This window comes from Pundamilia nyererei, unplaced genomic scaffold (genome assembly GCF_000239375.1).
Source record: "Pundamilia nyererei isolate P.nyererei 1_Seehausen unplaced genomic scaffold, PunNye1.0 scaffold00050, whole genome shotgun sequence".
NCBI lineage: Eukaryota > Metazoa > Chordata > Actinopteri > Cichliformes > Cichlidae > Pundamilia > Pundamilia nyererei.
In genome coordinates, this window is record NW_005187451.1 from 2977225 (window position 1) to 2992257 (window position 15033).

A 15033-nucleotide genomic window follows, 5' to 3' on the forward strand; every position below is an offset into this window, starting at 1 on the left:
AAATCCTGTGGTGAGATGCTAGAAATCCTTTGGCTGTTATTAACCCGGGGTCTGTAATTATGCAGATTGCCATAGATTTCTTTCTGGGTGCCTAGAAGTGAGATCCAGGGGTTGTTCTCAGCACGACAGGCGGATGAGGGAATGGTTGTGCATTACTGAACTTGCCACATTCATCATGTTGACTGATGGCACAGGGAGTCAGTCCCCAGGTCCCGGTGGTTAATGTAGTGGGTAATTAACTGTCATTTGCCTAGTAATAGGCTGATGATCAATGGTTTGTTAGGAAACAAATTCTAATCCAGCAGCTGATGAATGCCTGCTGAGGCTGGAGCAACTGATGTGATAAGAGGGATAGAAGAGATTGGGGTTTGGGGAAGGAAGTGGAGAGCAAGACTGCTATCAGGATTTCAGATGGCTGCTTGAAGCTCTGCTGCTATCAGCAGCTGCTGTCCAAGCTGGATTAATCCAATTGTTCTCCTGTGCTGGAAAACTCAGACGAATGAACGATAGACGGGTCAACTGATGTCTCTTTATTTATTTAACTGTGCCTGCAGGTCAACAGAGAAGCCGTCACTAGAGCCGCTGTGTCACTCGACCGTTTTGGGCTATGTGGTGTGGGACAGTATGGTGAAGTCATGGAAGCTGAATAAATGAGCAAAAACATGTTTTATCAAGAAAAAGAAACATTTGGCCTCCTTAAAGATACATTATTATTCTCAGGTATGAAGCATATGTGGTGCCTGGTGTTCTCTTAAAGCACAAGCAACACTGTTCTAGACATGTCCAACCGCTGTACCACCGACAGTCTGGACAAGATGCAGATGACAAATCTGTGTGTAAAATAAGCAACACGTCACCAATTTTCTATTCAGTTCTCACCAGATGTCAGTAATAACCCATCCGATCCACACATGCAAAGAAATCCAACCATATATGTCCATAATTAAGTTAAAAGTAATAATGACACAGGGAAAAAAGGCAGATGCATAAAGGCATGTAGAGTCGTGACAGTATCAGTGATTAGAAAGCAGTCCTGCCACTTAGTGCAAATTAAGATCAGCTGATGGCCTATAAAATGTGTCACACAAGAAACACCTCATGGTGAGCTCTCGTAAGACTGTCACAAACTTGTGGTTGCCAAATATACTGTGGCATTGGTCGCACAATAATCTACTGTCGTTCCAGCGAGCACAAGATTTCAGACAGAGTCAGAAAAATGGTCAGAAGAGTTTTCTAAGAGCCGAGGAGCACCTGCAGCTATGGTTGTTTCAAACAAACAATAGGTTCTGCATTTCACCGCCACGTTCTGCATGTACCCTCACCGTGCAAGACTCCGGTGCTGAAACGTCATCGAACCTTCGGGACTTTGTGTGGAAGAATGGGCCAAAATCACTCAAACACTCTGTGCGACCAGTTTCACCATACAGGAGGCGTCGTGAAGCTCTCATCACGGCTTCTGCCTGAAGTCTTAAATAGATTCCAGTAAACGTGTTCAATCACTTTTACCCGTCATTGTTATACATCATTTATGGACATCAATGGTTTGGGTTCTTTGTATTCGTTGTTATTGACATCTGAGGAGAATTTTATGTGAATAGCACCTCAGTACTTATTTTACTGCTATATTTGTTACCAGTGACAGTCTGGTACCATCAGGCCCGGGGTCTTGTACAACTGGTCTAGCAGTGAAAGACGGATGGCAGGTAAACTTCACCCATCCTCCTTCCTCACTAGGTGAGCCGAGGTCTACTGTGCACTACTTGTTTGAACAGCCTTTGGCAGCCAACAGTACAACAAAGACTGAACCCTGCTTAGACTCGGCTTTTTAAGAGACTCCAGGAAATGTTCAAACTGGTAATATGTTCCCATTAGTATAGGTTGGTAGAAGGTTTAGTCTTTTAAGGAGATGGTTGAAGTCATACAGAAAGGTAGGCGATGACGTTTGCATATCATTTTTGAAACATTTACGTTTTTTTAATAAATTTTTTTGAGTAGAAAATCAATTAATGCATCATTTCAAAATTAACCATTTTCATTCAGACTAATACTCTGTTAGCTAGAGGCAACGCTTATAAAACACTGAGCTGCCGATTAAAGTGCAGCAAACGTTAAAGATTTTAATAAATCTTTGATAAGACAAAAATATTTTAGTTTAATAGCTGAATATTACTGTTTTGTTTTTTTGGTGGGGGGGGGGTCTCCTCGAAACTGATTAATTTGATTTTTTCCCCATTTAGAAAAAAATAATGTTAAATTTATTAAATTTACATTTAATTATTTTCATTTGTTGTGATAACACCGTCTACAAACTTTAATGAGTTGTTGCACTCGGCTGATTGAAAAGTCAATGAAAAGCTAATTTATAGTGTATAGTTAATTCATCGTTTATAATATGCGGTTTACCAGGTAAAACACATGGAGAGATTCCCAAAGAGTGCAACTTTTTATATGAATCCCTTTTTTTTATTGAAGTTTGAGTGATTATAGTTAAAGTTTTGTTCAAAACACACATCTTGGACAAGAACCGATCATATTTGGGTGTGTATGTGCAGCAGTCAGTTAATGTTTGTGCAAACATCACGAGGGAATTTAAAGGCTTTGTTTTAACATATGATCTTGCACAGTTTGCAATCACTTCTGCATTACGTGAGATAAAATGATACTAATGTCAAGGTTTTGTGCTCTCGTGTTACATTTTAATTCAATCAATCTCAGAGGAAAGTCGTCGGCTTATTTACCGATTTAACCATCCCTCATATCAAACCACCTGAGGACTTTCACCTAAAGTTTTCTAAAGCAAAGTCCTGTGTCGGTTCTGTTCCACTGCACAGGCTGCCATACATCTTCAGGAGGTGAGAAGAGAGCATGGACAGACCCAGAAAATGGCAAAACTGAATACCATTTAGATTCAAACAGAGTCCTGAATGATTTATTTTGAAGGGCAATCATTTATTATCCAAATACTGATCAGCTGCTGAATGACAAAGACCTCACATGTGCCCGTGTACAGTGTGAGGAAGCTACAGTGTAACTTAAGGTTCAAACAGTTGTTGTACAAAGCTGCTGTCCACAAACACTCAGTGTCTCTGCAAGTGGACAAATCAGCAAAAGCTTCCACAGAATCCAGTTTTCTGCAAATCAGAAGAGATGCCACCAAATTTTCATTTCTCCGATGGAAAGGCAAAATTCCTTTAATTAAGGCAACACTAATCCATCAAATAGGTCCTATTTGTTTTTCACCCAATTGCTGTGTAACAAGAGAGATGCTTCACTGTCTGAAGGTATGTTGACAACGGCCCTTAGTTCTGTAGATATTCATACGAGCACAATCTATCTGCTTCTTTGCCTCTGGGAAACATCCTTTCTGAAGGTTAATAAACAACCCTGCATATCCCACGAGTTCATTCATCAGATGGTGATCTCTTACAGACTGAGTGGCACGCTGTTTTATCATTTTAACAATGGAGGCTAAAAGTGCCTCCAGAACTCTGCCTAATAGGTTATTTTGTAATATGATTTTGTTATCAGATATGTGTTTGCTCTTGCTAGCCTGGTCTTGGTCACTGTGTAGTAACAAATACTCACATTAATGTCCCTGGAGCAGGGAACACAATAATAAGGTCCTCCCTGGGCAACAGAGCTGGCCACGTCCCATCTATTTTGATGGCACAAGCTGTGGCCCTGCTATTTTTCACTGTGGCGTATTTTTGTGACTGGGGCCAAGTATGTCTCAGTGGAAAAATCCTCTCTGACGCCTGTCACTCTCCTTCTCATTCACCAAAAGCAACAGAAGTATTTGCATCTCCATAATTCTCTTTAGTGAATTTCCCAGAATAATAAAATACATGCGTGAGATACAGATGGAGTCAAACTTGTTCAACGGTGAAAGTAAATCCTGAGCTCAAAGCAGAAATTTCAGTTGACTCATAAAACAACTGTTTCCGAACACGTTCACCAACGAGCCGACCGCTTCAGCTGCACCTGTAGACCTGGTTTAACATCTATGGTCATCTCATCCAGATCAGAGGTGAAACGTCTTCAAGCAACTTAAAGAAGTCCAGACGCTTTTCTTTGCAAGCTCCTTAGACTACGATGAGCTGGATGACTGAGAACCTTCACAGATATTCTAACATCTATGAGACGACTAAAAACTCATTTTAAAAAGTATAACGATGTGGAAATGAAGGGAAGACAAATAATCAGGCCTCATTTATAAACAGGGTGTAAGAACAAATCTGAGCATGAACTGCATACAAATATTTTATGTACAAGTTTGTGATTTGTCGCCAGAATAGAACCGAATAGAATAAGACAGCAGGAATAAATAACAAACAGGAGAAATAAACAAAACAACAGGAAGGCCCATGTTGGAGTGCAGGTGGGAAAGATCTTGGAAGTAGTGCAGATGATTTGGTCTGAGTGTGTGAGCGGCCCGAGCGATGAGGTTACTCAGACCGTGGCTCAGATGGGTGGATGTTTGTTACTAATCCGAATGGCCCAGAGGAGGAAGCAGCGAGTCAAACAGGGGATGGGTGCGATGCAAGGGGTCAACTGTGATGCCGCTGGTTTTCCTGAGGCAGAAGAGGCTTACAATATCCTCCAGGGCTGGCAGAGGGCAGCCAATTACTTTTTGGGTGGTGTTAATTACCTTCTGCACAGCTTTCCTGTTCTCAGCAGTTGTCCCTGCGTAACAAACACCCAAGCAGTAAGAGTGGACGCTCTCCACGAGGAGCGGTACGAGGCCAGCAGCAGCTCCTGTTCTAGTTATTCTTCGTCAGGACACGGAGGAGGTCCATGATGAGTTCATTTGTTTCAAGAACGTTCAACATCAGGTTATTTTCAGAGGACCAGCGGGACAAATTCTCTACCGCTGCCTGTACGATGTGTCATCTCTGTCAGAGATGAGCCCAACCACGATGGCTCCAGCAACCTACTTGACGATGACGTTGGCTGAGTGGATTGGTGTGCAGTCATGTGTAAACAGGGGCTACGGTGGGGGGATGAGGACACAGCCCTGCGTCAGGGGCGGGGGGGAGCCTGACTGAGGCCAGCTGAGGGATCTGAAGGTGGTCCAGTTTTGTGGTCAGGATGTTGAGGATCATGGAGTTGAATGATGAGCTGCAGTCCACGAAGAGCGTCCTCGTGCAGCTCCTCCTGTTCTCCAGATGGTTCAGCACTGAACACATGTAGAGCTGCCTCGGGTCACAGTAAAATCTGAATACTACCTACTATTAGTGGTGGTATAAGAAGTTGTGTTTCCCACTGTAACACAAACATAAGGTGATGCATGTGTCCTCCAAACACACTTCACAAGCATCTCGATTCAGTCACTTAAATTGTATTTGTATCGTACCACATTTCAACATTAGTCACCTGAAGGCGCTCTATATCAGAATCCTCTTTATTTGGCCACGTTTGTGCACACTAATGAAGGATTGGACTGCAGGTCAGCTGCTCCTTTTTCTGTACGTGGACTCCTCATCGTTCTGGATCAGACCGATGGCGTTGTTGTCATCTGCGAACAGAAGTTTCGCAGATGGCTCTCCTGAGGTGCAATCGTTAGTGTAGAGGGAGAGAGCAGACCTCTGGGGTGTGCGATGTAACGCTCCTCAGCCTCACCTGCTGCTGCCTGTCCGTCAGGAAGCTCGTGATACAGTCACAGGTGGAGGCGGGCACTGTAAGCTGGGTGAGCTTCAGATGGAGATGTCTGGGATTACTTCGTTGAAGGCTGAGCTGAAGTTCACAAACAGTATCCTGGTTGAGGTGATGCAGGATGTAATGCAATCCCATACTGAGTGCATCCTCAGCCAACCTGTTTGCCCAGTAGGCAAACTGCAGGGGGCCCAGCAGGTGCTCTGTGATGTAATTTCCATTCTTCCGATGGACTTTGTGACCACAGACTTAAGGGTGACAGGCCTGTAGTACTGTAATCCTGTGAAGGTGGAGCGTTTGAAGCAGGAAGGAACTTCCCACAGCTCCAGAGATCTGTTAAAGATCCGGTTGAAGATGAGGGGGGTTGGTTGACACAGGCTCACAGGCATTAGCGTAACCGGTCCTGGACGCTTTCAGGTCTTTGTCTCTGGAAGAGCAGACACACATCTTCCTCACAGGAAGCGGGTCAGAGGGGCAGGGGAAGGAGGACTCCAATTAGTCTTTTCTGTGGGTGTGGGGTTAGGGTGAGTAGATGGGAGGTATGAGTGGTTGTCTTTCAAGTTTGCAGTAGAAGGTGTTGAGGTCATCAGCCAGTCTGAAATTCTCATCAGGGGGTACTGACTTCTGTAGAGGGTGATGAGCTGTAGGCCTCTCCAAACTGATGCAGGTCGTTGGATCACTGTAGCTGTTAGTTACGCTGATACTGTAAGACTAAGACCCTGCAATCATAGAGCCAATGAACAGAACCCCGTTTGTGAGAAACATGCTCTCTTTCTAGTCCCTGTCAGTATTTCAGCTGCAGCATTTTGGATCAACAGAAGACTTTCAAGGAGTTTTTAGGACATCCTGATATATCACTATTCAGCAAAGCGAGTCAGTATAACACTTTAGCCTAGAAGTAATAAATGCATGAACTAGTTTTTCAGCATCGCTCTGAGACAGAATATTTTTACACAAACTGGAGTCTATTAGATAGATATGATACAAACCACTGCAGTGCAGTACCTGTAATACCTACAGCATGTTCTAATCGCTCTAATAGGATATTATGGTCGACAGTATCGAACGCTGCACTGAGGTCTAGCAGGACAAGCACAGAGATGAGTCCACTGTCAGAGGCCATAAGAAGATCATTTGTAACCTTCACTAAAGCTGTTTCTGTGCTGTGATGAGCTCTGAAACCTGACTGAAACTCTTCAAATAAACCTCTGCAGATGATCTGTTAGCTGTTTGACAACTACTCTTTCAAGGATGTTTGATATAAAGGAAGGTTGGAGATTGGCCTATAATTAGCTAAGACTGCTGGGTCTAGAGATGCTTTTTGAGTAAAGGTTTTATTATTGCTCCCAGGCATTTGATATGTAGCCTATTAATAGAGAGACTGTCATATTTAATGGCAGGACTTCTTTGGGCAGTTTTGTAGGAATGGGGTCTAAAAGAGGCGTTGATGGTTTGGAGGAAATAATTACTGAAGTTAACTCAGAAAGATCAACCTGAGAAAGAGTCTAAATAAATGTCAGTGCTATTGAAAGTAATAATGTGTCGGTGAGACGGTTAATTTTTTCTGTAATGATTAAAAGTTTATTTGTGAAGAAGTTCATAAAGTCATTACTACTTGCTTGGCTCAACAGCACTCTCACACTACAATTATCCTTGAATTAATGCACAAAGTATGAAAAATAAAAGCAGGCACGAATTAGAAAACAGTTTTGAGGCCAAGTGCTAAGTTAGATATATAAGGAGTTTTCCACTGATTCCTTAATTTGATAACTTACACACATATTTTTGTTTGCATCTGTTCATTTGTGCCTCAGGTTGTTTGGTGTAACGGGGAATTGTGCAGCCTGCAGCAAGCTAATCCCAGCCTTCGAGATGGTTATGAGGGCCAAGGAAAATGTCTACCACCTGGACTGCTTCGCATGCCAGCTCTGCAATCAGAGGTGAGTGGACCAAACTTCTGCTCTTTTCTCATATCTGTACTCATACAAATAGCTGGTCAGGATAGCAAGGCACTGTACACTGTTACAATGTACTGCAGTTCAGTACAAGATGCACAAAAAGGAACAATAGCAACACATCATGATGCTCAAGATTAGTTAAAAACAGGGCCATAGTTAGCAGAGATGGGTTTAATTGAATTGCTATAGTTTTTTTAAACTCATTTAAAAAACAAGAACTGAACAGTTTTCAGTATTTTCTAATTCGCCTCGTTTTCTCTTTTGTGGGATGGCAGAGGCCACAGGAAACACGCTCACAGTTTTATCGACTCAGATCAGAAGATGACTGAGTGGTGATGCAGTTGGTCCAAAAAGCCTTGGAATTTGTTGAACAGTCATACACAGACTCATGAGACATGCATATGAGTATTGAACGTTCAGGGGAGCCCATGAGGTTTCATTTCGCAGAACTTCATTACGATTATGGAAACAGTGGAGGGTTTCTGAAGACACTTTCTGGAGGCAATGACAAAAACATGATGTTGCCATAAGTATGTGAAGTGTATCGTATCTGTTTCCAAGGTCCTTATGATTCACTTGTTGCTTTTCCACAAATAGCTTTGTTGTAGCCACATGCACACACAAACCAGACATACTAAGCATCCTAAAGGAAAAGAAGTTAGTTATACACAGTTTGCACTAAGTAATTGTTCTGCCACGTCAGTCTTCAGCCTCTCCTATTCAGGGCTCTAGAGTGCGACCAGTTCGCACACACATTCACACACTGGTGATGAAGCTACATTGTAGCCACAGCCGTCCTGGGGCGCACTGACAGAGGCGAGGCTGCCGGGCACTGGCGCCACCGGGCCCTCTGACCAAACCAACTTCATTCTAAGCCAAAGACTAGAAAATATGGTGAAGCATATCTGCCCTTTGGCCTCAGCTGCACGTGCCGAGGTAGGTCTCCCTGCAGGATTGCTTTTCCCTTCATCGGGAGCAGCGCTGGGCTGTTTAAATCACGGACAAACAGGATCCCACATTCTTGACAACATTTTTCTTGTTAAACAAAAGGGGGGCCTAGCAAAAGAAGTTTGGGAACCGCTGTATTAAGTTCTGCAGGCTTGTTTGCACAACAAGGCTAAATAATTATATAAACCTTTCTGAATCTAAATAGTGGACTTTGGTAGAATTAAAAAATAAGTGTAGTGCAGGTCTATGGTGATTTTTAGTGCTACTATCATCGAGTTTTGATTCTGGTTCTGTATCGGTTAAGTCATAAGCAGTCCTGATTTTGAACTGTTGTAGTCCTGTTTTAATTCTGGATCAGTTCTGGGTCTGGTTGAATTGGGGTTTAGTCCCACCATGCATACTACGTCCCGGGTGTATAAAATGTCTGGCTCCGCCTCTGGAGTCAACAGTGTCCTTGACACACGACGTAACGTTCGATGATGTGTCATTTCAAAAGCATCAGTTGTAGGAGACGTGCTTACAGAGCGCTTTGTAGTGAATCAGAAGAGCCGACTCCCACTGAACGAGAGCTGCTCCTCACTTAATTTCCTTTGGCTGCTCAGCTCTCACACAGTGGCTCAGCTATGCTCCAATCCCTCCATATTGTGGCCAATCACATGCGAGGATATAGGATAAAATCATCATGTGGGTGATGGACGCGACAGCGGTGAGGAGGGCTGTGCGAGAGCAAGAACACATAAATATGCCTGAAACACGGAAACGAAGCAGCACCTGGCTGCAGTTTAAAGACTTTTTTGTCTCGACTTGGTCTCGGTTTAGGCGGTCTTGACTACAAGTCTAGTGGCAGACATGAGGCAACTGAGACTCCAACCAGAGGCTGTATGGCAATGAACATACAGCATCTGGAAGACAAAAATATGAAAATGTTCAGATAGACAAATCAGCTGTCTCCCTGTGGTGTGTGTGTATGTGTCTTTGTCATGAAAAGTAATTTAAAACCAGCGTGGGAAGCCGCAGTAATGCCCCCCAGGAGCCAGAGGCAGAAAGAGAAAGATCCAGGCCATGCGCAGCCCCCAAGAGTACTGAAGACCTGAAGCCACACATCTCGGCAACAACTGCACGTCCATCCAGTTGGCTGAGAGTCCCTTAGAACCAGAGGCAACCGCCAGCCAACCCTGGCCTCCCCAGGGTGAGTCCAGTCACCCTGGTGTGAGTTGAGAACAGGGCCCCAGGACTCCAGGTGCCCAAGAACCCTCCCCAACACAGAAGAGGCCCAAGCCACCACCCCCAAGGTCAACAGCCACATCAGAACATCCAGCCACGTGCCCTGGAACCAACAAACATCCCAGGGAGGGCAGCAGCATCCAATAGGGAATGATGGGGAGGGCCGACCCCACCCTCCATGGCCGTAGAACCACCAGTGTAATTAAAAAGAAGAGGCAGGTCACCATGCAGTACAGCCAGCAAAGCCATGTGTATTGCCCTACCCAATGCAGCCTAAAACCTCCCCCACAACAAAGGGTAAGTCTGGAGTGTGCAGATGACTCCCAGTCTTGGGGCTCAAAGGGCCTGGAGCCCGTAAAGCACAGACCAGACATCTCAACGTGGGCCTGCTCCCCCCACACTGGAGAAATCTGAACACAACTTAATCTTCCTCAAGCAAAAGTACAAGCCGCTCGTACAATCGATCACAACGTGACTCTTCAGGGAGTGGTCTCCGGGTCGTAACACTTCCAAGCTCAAATACACAGAGCAGCCATCAATAACAGCACCCAAGACAGAGGTGTGGCAAAACAGGTGGGCTGAACCAAACACGAGAGCCACATGACCACCGCTGCCTGTAGCCTTTTGTTAGCTAATGTCCGCTCTCTCAAAAACAAGATGGAGCGAAGAACCAGAGAAAGATTCCAACATGAAACCAGTGTTGTCCTGTCATTTTTACAAAAACCTGGACTGCTGCAAGTGTGCCAGACTCAGCCATCTATCTACAGACCCACTCCACTCACTGTGGAGACGACACACTTGCCTTGAGTACAAATAAAGGTGAAGGTGTATCAGTTTATGTTAAGGAGAGATGGTGTGTGGATATTCAGGTGGTGGAGATTGTTGAGCAAACATCAAAATGCTGATGGTGAAGTGCAGACCTTTTTATTTACTGAGGGACTTCAGTGCTGTGTCTGTACTTCCTGTTTACATCCTGCAGTAGCCTGACATTATCACCAAACATGAGACTGCTCACCCACATGTTTGTTGTTTTAACAACTACAACTTCTTGACTGTGCTTTCGTTCTGTAGCAACATGAGAAGGCTGTGCCCCAAACCCAGCTCCTCAAACAGCCCCTCCAGTAAATAAAATATTCAAGTTTGGAGTGAAGACACTGATTTGGTGCTTTAGGACAGCTTCAATGCCACAAACTCGGGTGTGTTTAAGATTGCTGCCTTAAAAAAGAGCAGTTCTGATTTACAGGAATATGAAACGGTGGTTAATAGCTACATCAGCACATGCACTGACAATATTTTCCCAGGCAAACGCTGTAAAATATTTCCAAATCAGAAAACGCACCTCAGCAACTTTAACACCAGTGGAGATGAATAAACTCATTGTGGTATGAGTGGGACCATCATGGTGGGGACGCTCTCTAGCACGTTTCTAAAGTGGCAAAATCGACTGCCTTCCCATAAATACAGGACACTACCCCGGCACACAACATTTCATTTTTAATGCAGTTGAGTGTTATTTTTGTTTTTACAGTTTGCTGATTTTTAGGTTTGTCTTTTAATGGTCTGGGGTCTCTGTGGGGAGGGGGATGACAGCAGGGAGGACCAAATGTCTGCATCCTGGTCCCAACTCTGGATACTTAACATGCTTTAGAAATGAGAGCTGCTCCACCTTAAGTGGGATTGATCTGAGACCAGGTTTTCTGCAGAAAGTTTCCTGATCATTTACTTTCTGGACATCATTCAGACATCAGCAGACCCGGGCAGGTCAGCCCTTCTCTCCCACATTAAAATACATTTAAGCCAGCGTACATATCTCCTCTTTATATTAGGGCAGTTCATAAACTGTCAAATAAAAGTAGTGTGTCTCATGTATGTTGTAGACTGAAAGCACCATTTAGATGCCTCTTCTCATGTTGTGTGTAGAATAAATGACCCAAATTCAAATTTCAGAGGCAGACTTGATAAAACAAGAGTCGACCCGTTTATTTGGCTGATGGAAACATAACAGAAAAAATAAGATAAAAGTAACAGAAGCACAGAAACACACGGGGAACAGTTTGATGCATGAAAACACAACGAGACACAACGAGGCTAATCAAGAGAAGAGGAAACAGGTGGGCACACAGCTAAAATAATTAAGAGAAAAAAGGTCATTAAAACTAAAAACTACCAAAATAAAACTAAGAAAAAGACAGTGCCAACCACAATGACTAAGCAAAAAATATTCTACCCGTCTACAGGTAGGCTGTTATTTTAGCATCAACAATTTTCAACAGTGTGTTACTGTAGCGTCTACCTTACATATAAAGCTCCTGCCTGCCTGTTGTTGTGATTTCTGTCGTCTAAAAGTCTATAAGTCAACAATGCTGAGGTCAGCACTAGCTGGTAACGCGTTTTAAAGTCTGGTCTTAGCTGGTCTCTGAAGCATAAACCTGGATTAACTGGGTGACCTTTTGTTTTTTCAGCTTGAGATCTGTTCTGACATCTTACTGAAGTTTCTCTGAACAGTTTCTTTGCATTGTCAGCATGGAGATGTGTTACTGTTCTGTGTCTGGCACACTCATCTGATGCACTGTTCACTTATATCAATTTTATCGCCTCCATCAAACATGAAAGTCCCCTTGACCCATGGACCCTTCAATAAAGCAATTTTATAAATGACCCAGAAATGTCTCAGTGGTGCACCAGAACATGTGAAATCTGATAAATAAACGAGCTGACACGAGATCATTCGAGGTTATGAAGTCTAATTATTCCCCAGTCCTGCAGACTGGTTAGTTAGAGGCTATGCTGAAGTTTTAAAGCTGAATTCCTACACCCGGGTTTGGATGTACCGCTACTCATGCACAGTCATTCAGGCATGTCTTCATGCCATTAGTAGGTCTGTGAGTACACCCAGCCCACTGTATCCCACAGATTAAAGACAGAAAACTCAAAGTCAGTCATTACTCTGATTTCATACACATCTCACTGCAGGACTCTAATGGCCACTGCCATGTTTAACTGTTAAAGGGCCATGCTTATGTGATGGGGCTGTTAGTGCAGAGCAAAGATGTAGAGACTGGATTAGAGAACTTATTTAATACTAATCTTATTCGCTCGCACGCACAGCTCACTAGCTGCAACCACCAATATGGCTCTCTGCCCCTTTAGCACACCTTTCTCTGGCCTTAAATACTTCTAATTGCTGATGGGAGTCAGCTGTGCAAAAAGGCAGGAGAGGCGGCAGGACACACCCACACGGGCAGTTTCAGGAGGAGGTCTTGCTGGGCGGTAACAGTCATCACCATTATTAAACTGACAGCCGCACTTTCCATGAAAAAAGGATCTGCAGCTGAACCCACTTCAGGCATAACATGTTTGTCACAAGGAAAAGTAATTTCTTTAAAATGACATCAAGCTGAGGGACTAAAGGGGACTAGATCCAGTACGAGGTCTATCAGTGAAAACAAAGGATCCCCACAGTGGATCTGATCATTCAGCAATAGTGCTGTCCTAGAGCTAACAAGACACGTAGCTGGTTCTGAGGAGAGAAAAGATGTTGGCAACACTGGGTGTAAAGAATAGGGAAGGAGATATGAGGCTTCATCCAGCAAGCAGTTACCCACAGATCAGCCCTGGGGGACAGCTAATCAATGGGGCTGTTGTCAAGTCTCATCATCTCTCCTGTGCTGGCCCAGTTTCTCCAATAAGTCAAGGCCACAGCTCAGAGAGGCTCGGGAAGGTTACAGTTAGCAAGGCGCAAAGGAGTGCAGGCCTGATGACAGTCTGGGAGAAGGCCTGTGCTGATAAAGGTGGAGGCTCCACTCTGATGTGGTGGAAGGGAAAAAACAGACAGCATAGCTAAGCAGAGACACCGGCTAACAGACAATAAGAGGTCTCTGTCACTTTGTGCCTGTGCTGGTAACTGGGCATGTGCAGCCAGTGTGTAAAACAATTCAATGTTTAATATGTCGTTGCTGGCAGAAGAGGAAAAACCTGAAACGACCGTAAAAATGAAATAATTGCAAGTGTAACAGGTAACGAAAGGTAACAGTTTGACAGGCATAAAATATTTTGTTTTTTAATTAGAGCTTGTAGGATTTGAAGGTACAATCACTTGAGTAATCAGCACTGCTCTCCTACCTGGTGTCTTGAACGAGACGTGGGTAACCACTTCACTGCGGCTATCAGGCCCATCTCTCCATCTTTAGTCTTCTGTCTTCAAGCCCCTGAGGTCTCAACAGCAACATCTGGCATCGTAGCTATTACCCCTCACTGGTCGTTGCCCAGTTGTAGTTGTTTCTTTTGATCCACACCAGCTGCTGCAGCCTTAGTGACTTGACTGCTTCCTGGAAGACCCGCCCTCCCATTTATGACTGAAATCACCTCAACCGGCTGCAGCAGATGGCCCCGCCCCCCTGCACCATTCAGGAGGAGTTCTTCCTTCCCACTGTCGCCAAAGTGCTGCTCATAGGGGGTCATATGACTGTTGGGTTTCTCTGTATGCATTATTGCAGGGTCTACCTTACAGTTGTTGTGATTTGGTGCTGTTTGAATAAAACTGAATTGAATTCCAGAATTATTCCAAAATATTTTGTTCTCAAAATCAATATTATTCATTTTACCATCGTGTGTTTATTTGGCTTGAAGGGTGATCAGGGTGAATTTAAAAATGCAGTTTTGGATGGGGAGTGGGGGTCGTTGTTGTTGTTGTTGTTGTTGTTGTTGTTGTTGTTGTTGTTTGTGCTCGTACAGTGTGTTTGAATCACTGTAACTAAAGTTACCATTGAGGTGGATGTACAAATTTATGCTCTGAACCTGCGATGTAGCCCTGAATAACTCCTGCATACAGGTGGGTCATGTCAGGTACCCGAGCTCCACTCACTGTGTGAAGGTCCCAGCAATGAACTCAGCAGTCTTAACAGTAAAGGAAGTCAGAGGCTCACTGCCCCCCCACTCCCCACATCCCAGCTCCACTCCCCCCTGGTAAAGACGGCACTGCAGCTTGCTGACTTTGGTGAGCCTGCACACTGAGGGAGATAAGCAGCCCTCAGGACAATACAACAAAACGTACTGCTCTTACATGTTCATCATAACCTTCATTGCCCTCTCACAACATATGGAGTTATTTTTGTGCCACTATTCTGAGCGCACGTAAAAACTATTTGCAGGTGCAAGTGTTGCATTCTGAGGAGAAATTTATTTTGAGCGAAGAAAAGCTGAATTTGAGTCAACAAAATTCATTCCTGCGTGCAGAAAATGTATTTCAGTG

At 44.1% G+C, this 15033-nt stretch overlaps 1 protein-coding gene across 3 annotated transcripts in view; it reads left to right on the forward strand.

The window, feature by feature from the left end:
- Nucleotides 1-15033, forward strand: part of lmo3 (LIM domain only 3) — a 50455-nt gene that overhangs the window by 33036 nt on the left and 2386 nt on the right. For all 3 annotated transcript variants that reach the window (XM_005733206.1, XM_005733205.1, XM_005733204.1), the window contains exon 3: nt 7467-7592. In XM_005733206.1, the coding sequence (XP_005733263.1) occupies nt 7467-7592 (126 nt within the window). The remainder of the gene's footprint in view (nt 1-7466; nt 7593-15033) is intronic.